The sequence below is a fragment of the Ursus maritimus genome (assembly GCF_017311325.1).
Source record: "Ursus maritimus isolate PB19 chromosome X unlocalized genomic scaffold, ASM1731132v1 scaffold_X1, whole genome shotgun sequence".
NCBI lineage: Eukaryota > Metazoa > Chordata > Mammalia > Carnivora > Ursidae > Ursus > Ursus maritimus.
This window is the reverse complement of record NW_024423319.1, coordinates 3544790-3549299: the sequence shown is the minus strand read 5'-3', so window position 1 is coordinate 3549299 and position 4510 is coordinate 3544790. Positions and strand designations below refer to the sequence as shown.

The following is a 4510-nucleotide window of genomic DNA, read 5'->3' as shown; positions in this document are numbered from 1 at the left end:
ATATATATATATATTTATGAATCTTAGTTTTATACGGTATAAAGTTCACTGCATCATGTCCTGTTAATTCTTTGTTAATTCTTTATTATTATCTTTAAGAATTATTATCTAAAGAATCTTAATTCTTTATTCTACAGCTCCTTGGATTCATTTACTTAAAATGGTAGTACATTTATTAAAAAGTAATAATTCTGTTTTTCAGCTGTATTTTGGGAACGTTGCAATGAATTACAGGACATTGAGAAAATTATGGCTCAGATTGAACGTGGAGAAGCAAGAATTCAACGAAGGATCAGTATCAAGAAAGCCCTGGATGCCAAAGTACTATATTTCATAATTTTCAAATCATTATTAGATTGTTTTAATTGACATGGTGATTAGCTTTGACTTATTGAACATTTAGTTAAAATCACAATTTTGTTTCAATTTACAGATTGCAAGATATAAGGCTCCATTTCATCAGTTGCGTATTCAGTATGGAACCAGCAAAGGAAAGAACTATACTGAGGAAGAAGACAGATTTTTGATTTGTATGTTACACAAAATGGGCTTTGATAGAGAAAACGTATATGAAGAATTAAGACAGTGTGTACGGAATGCTCCTCAGTTTAGATTTGACTGGTTTATCAAGTCTAGAACTGCCATGGTATGTATTCTTTTCTTACTTATTTCCTTCAACTTTTTATCTTGAAATATTTCAAATATCATATATTCTTCATTAGCTTCTCTGATTGTTAACATTTTACCCTCTACCCAGATATGCACTTGTACATACATAGAATCTATATATACATATAGAATCTATATTTTGTATTAAGAAATATAGGAACATATCTATATTCAGAAAGACATATCTATCTGATATTAAAAAATAAACATATCTAGATTTTTGAGTTTATTGAAACTAAGTTGCAGACATCAAGAGTGTTATCTCTAAATACTTACGCAATTATCTCCTTAAAATAAGGACCTTTTCCAATATAACCACAATATCTTTTTCCTACCTGAAAATGTTAACATTGATTCAGTAAAGTCATGTAGTATGCAGTCTATGTACAAAATTGTCCAGTTGTTCCCATAGTGTCTCTCAGCTCTTTTTTTAAATTGATGATCCAGGCAGAGTTCACATATTGCATTTGGTTGTGGCAAGAATGTGACATGAGTGATGTGAACTACTTATCACATCACATCAGGAGGCACATTGACCTAGGTTGTCCCACTCTTGGTGGTGCCAGGTTTGATCACTTGGTTAATCTGATGACCATCAGAGCTGTCCACTTTAAAGGTACCTTTCCCCATTTGTAATAAGGCAGGTGATACTTGAGACTGTGTGAATAACTTAAGGATTTATTTTTAATAAGAAGGAATTGTTGCTTAAGTTGAATCTTTAAAAGAATATGATGAGACAGAATAATTAAGTAGAAGAGATATTTTAGCTTCATGCAATTTACTTCATACTTTCTAACGTGAATTGTGTTCCTGTTAAATTCTACTGCTGCTTGACAGTGTTCAAATTGATATTGAACACTTTTTTTTAAATGCAACACATTTTTAATGTTAGCATTGTCAGTCTTTTGTCAGGTGAGGTAATTAAGACAAAAATAGATTTATATAGCCTAAAAATTATTAAAAGCACCAGAAACTAACAATTCAGACAATGGACATTTTTTTTAGAGAGGGAGAGAGAGAGGTGGGAGAAGAGCAAGGCAGAGGGACAGGGAGAGAGAGAATCTTAAGCAGACTCCACTTCCAGTGCAGAACCTGATGCGGAGCTTGATCTCACAACCCTGAGATCATGACCTGAACTGAAATCAAGAGTCAGATGCTTAACTGTCTGAGCCACCCAGGTGCCCCCAAACAATGGACATTTTTAAGTAGTTGCTTTCTATCATAAATGTTTTCTTGACCTAACATGTAAATAGGGGTGTGAAATAATTCTTAATATTTTGTTTGATTCATTTTATATTTTCACTTCAAGCTGAAAAAAAAAGAAAAATCTTGAGTTGCTATATTGAAGGCACTAATTTTCCAGATGCATTATAAGATCAAATATTTCTTAAAACTTTAACATAAATTTAGCGTATTCTTGGACTGTTAGAATGTGCCTGTCAAGTTTATGGAATACATAATGCTGGAGAGCTAGCAAATACTTTTGATCAAGCCAGGATTCAAAAGGGACTAGAGATATTGGAATGATGGACAGGTTGAATCTCACAACATGACATTTAATAAGGATAAATTTAAAGTGCTATGCTTACACAAAAGAATATGAAGAGGTATATATGTTAATAAGATATAGTAGGGAAGAATTGAATTAAAAGTAGAAAAGATAAGAATTAATCTGTAGCATGAAAGGCTGAGGTTTGAGGTAGAAAAGAGTTGTTTGACAGGGCTCTTTGGATCATTGAAATAGATTATTGAAGAACAATGTAAATAGCTTTTCTATTAGCTTTGAAAATGAGATTCTATTTTGACTGTCTGAAGACTTTGGCAGTGAGCTAGTTGGCCTTTTAAGGTGTCTTCTAGCTCAGTGCATCAATGACCTTGTTTAGCAGAGAACTCCTTTCAAAAGCCATGAATTTAAAAATTTTAGCCATGTGTGTAATTATCTAATGTAGAGCAGCAACAACAGCTTGTAAAAGACAAATGCAGACCTGCATTTGTCAGTGAATCATGTTTTAAATCATAAATGCCCTTTTATGTGATAGAACATTTGCTGAATTTTGAGTATTATTTCAGTGATACCTTACTAATTTTTTAAAAGGTTGAGAGTTTAATGCTGTTTCTGTTTCTAGAATCATTAAACTAAAGCAGAGGATGAAACAGATTCAAAAGTGCAGGAAAAACCTTATATTATTTGTAATAAGAACATGGCTGTAGGACTACATAACCTCATTTTATTTAAAAAAAAAAAACCCCGGTGTATTCTTATCAACCACTAGATGTCTCTGAACTCCCTTGTAAAGATTCTTATTTTCCTCCATCTTCTTTCTACAAAGCATTTCTTTCTTTACCAAGAGATGTAAATCTCCAGTGTATGTTTTCCAAAGAGCAGATATTAACTAATTACGTGATTGCAAAGTGAAACCATCATTTTGTCTGTTAATAATGAAGATACCTCTTCTGGGAGGTGGAATTTATGATTTCTAAAGAATCTTCAAGAACATATAATAGTTTATTTCATATTTAAATATTTTAATCCAAAGTTTTTTGTTTGTTAGCTTTTCTATCATATTGTCTTTATTTCCCTCCTAGTTAATGGATAATTTTTGCTTATATTTCTGGATTTAGAGTATAGGCAATATGTTTTAGAACATGCATATAGTTAGACTGTCTTTTTGGAATATTTCATGGCATTATCGTTAGGGAATTAAAGGAATGGATTATTAATAATTCTAGGTGATCTCTTTGTCCCCTTATTTTATTATATTTTATTTTTTTAATTTTTTAATAATAATATTTTTTATTATATTATGTTAGTCACCATACAGTACACCCCTAGTTTTTGATGTAAAGTTCCATGATTCATTACTTGTGTATAACACCCAGTGCACCATGCAATACGTGCCTTCGTTAATACCCATCACCAGCCCATCCCATTCCCCCCCCAAAGCCCTCAGTTTCTTGCCCCCTTATTTTAAATAATTGTTCTGTATAGTGAATCACGTGCAGTCTAGGAAGAGGAACTTCCTCTTGAAAAAGGCAGTTGTGTTTTCCAAAGTTAATTTGTTTCATTAAAAATCCTATCTTAGAACTACAAAGGATGTAATTTGATTCATTATGTGAGTGTGTCACTGTGTTCAAATTAAAATCTTATTAATGAGTAAACTTTAAACTTAGCTTACTAAAGAAGCTGTCTTTAAAAAACATAGTTTTGCTTAAAGGTGACTCTTCTTTCCCAGAGACACCAATAAATAGTGTGAAATACTTAGGAAAAAAGTGAAAATCTTGGTAGTTATATTTTATTCAGACATCTCAAAGTACTGAATTCATGGCTTCTGACTTAACTAACAGTCTTAAAGTGCTTGAAGGCATGAACCTCCACTTCTAAATATGCCTTACTTTGAAAGCCTTCAGCTAAAGTATGAAGATTTCTTAGAGGCTCTTCTCCATTTGAAAATGCTGGCTATACAAAAGAGAAAATGAGTTTTAGTTCTCTTTCTATGTGCTAAAAAGATTGTGATATTTTTCTCTGAGAACTTGTGTGGTCTTTAAGTAAGTAATCAGTCGCTATTGAACTACATAAACAAGTAGAAAGAATATGATCCGTTTAGATTTTTAAGCTCAGAGCATGTGAATCGCCTTACCATTTTCCTGCTAAGAAAAATATCTTATAATGGGGTCTTAGTCTTAGGACATTCAAAGATGATCAGAATTAAAAGGACCTTTACCAAGTGACTATAAGAGGAAATGATAATACTCTGTGTTTATATATTATCCTTTATGTAATACTTACCAATCTGTTTACTAACATTAGCTCATTAATTTTTTTGCCATTCCTTTTAGGGAC

General features: G+C 31.9%; 1 protein-coding gene across 2 annotated transcripts in view; it reads left to right on the top strand.

Annotated features, from left to right (window-relative positions):
* The window catches only part of SMARCA1 (SWI/SNF related, matrix associated, actin dependent regulator of chromatin, subfamily a, member 1), a 76502-nt gene that overhangs the window by 59521 nt on the left and 12471 nt on the right, over positions 1-4510 (top strand). For both annotated transcript variants that reach the window (XM_040627212.1, XM_040627210.1), the window contains 2 exons: positions 203-321; positions 434-646. In XM_040627212.1, coding sequence (XP_040483146.1) covers positions 203-321; positions 434-646 — 332 coding nt within the window. The remainder of the gene's footprint in view (positions 1-202; positions 322-433; positions 647-4510) is intronic.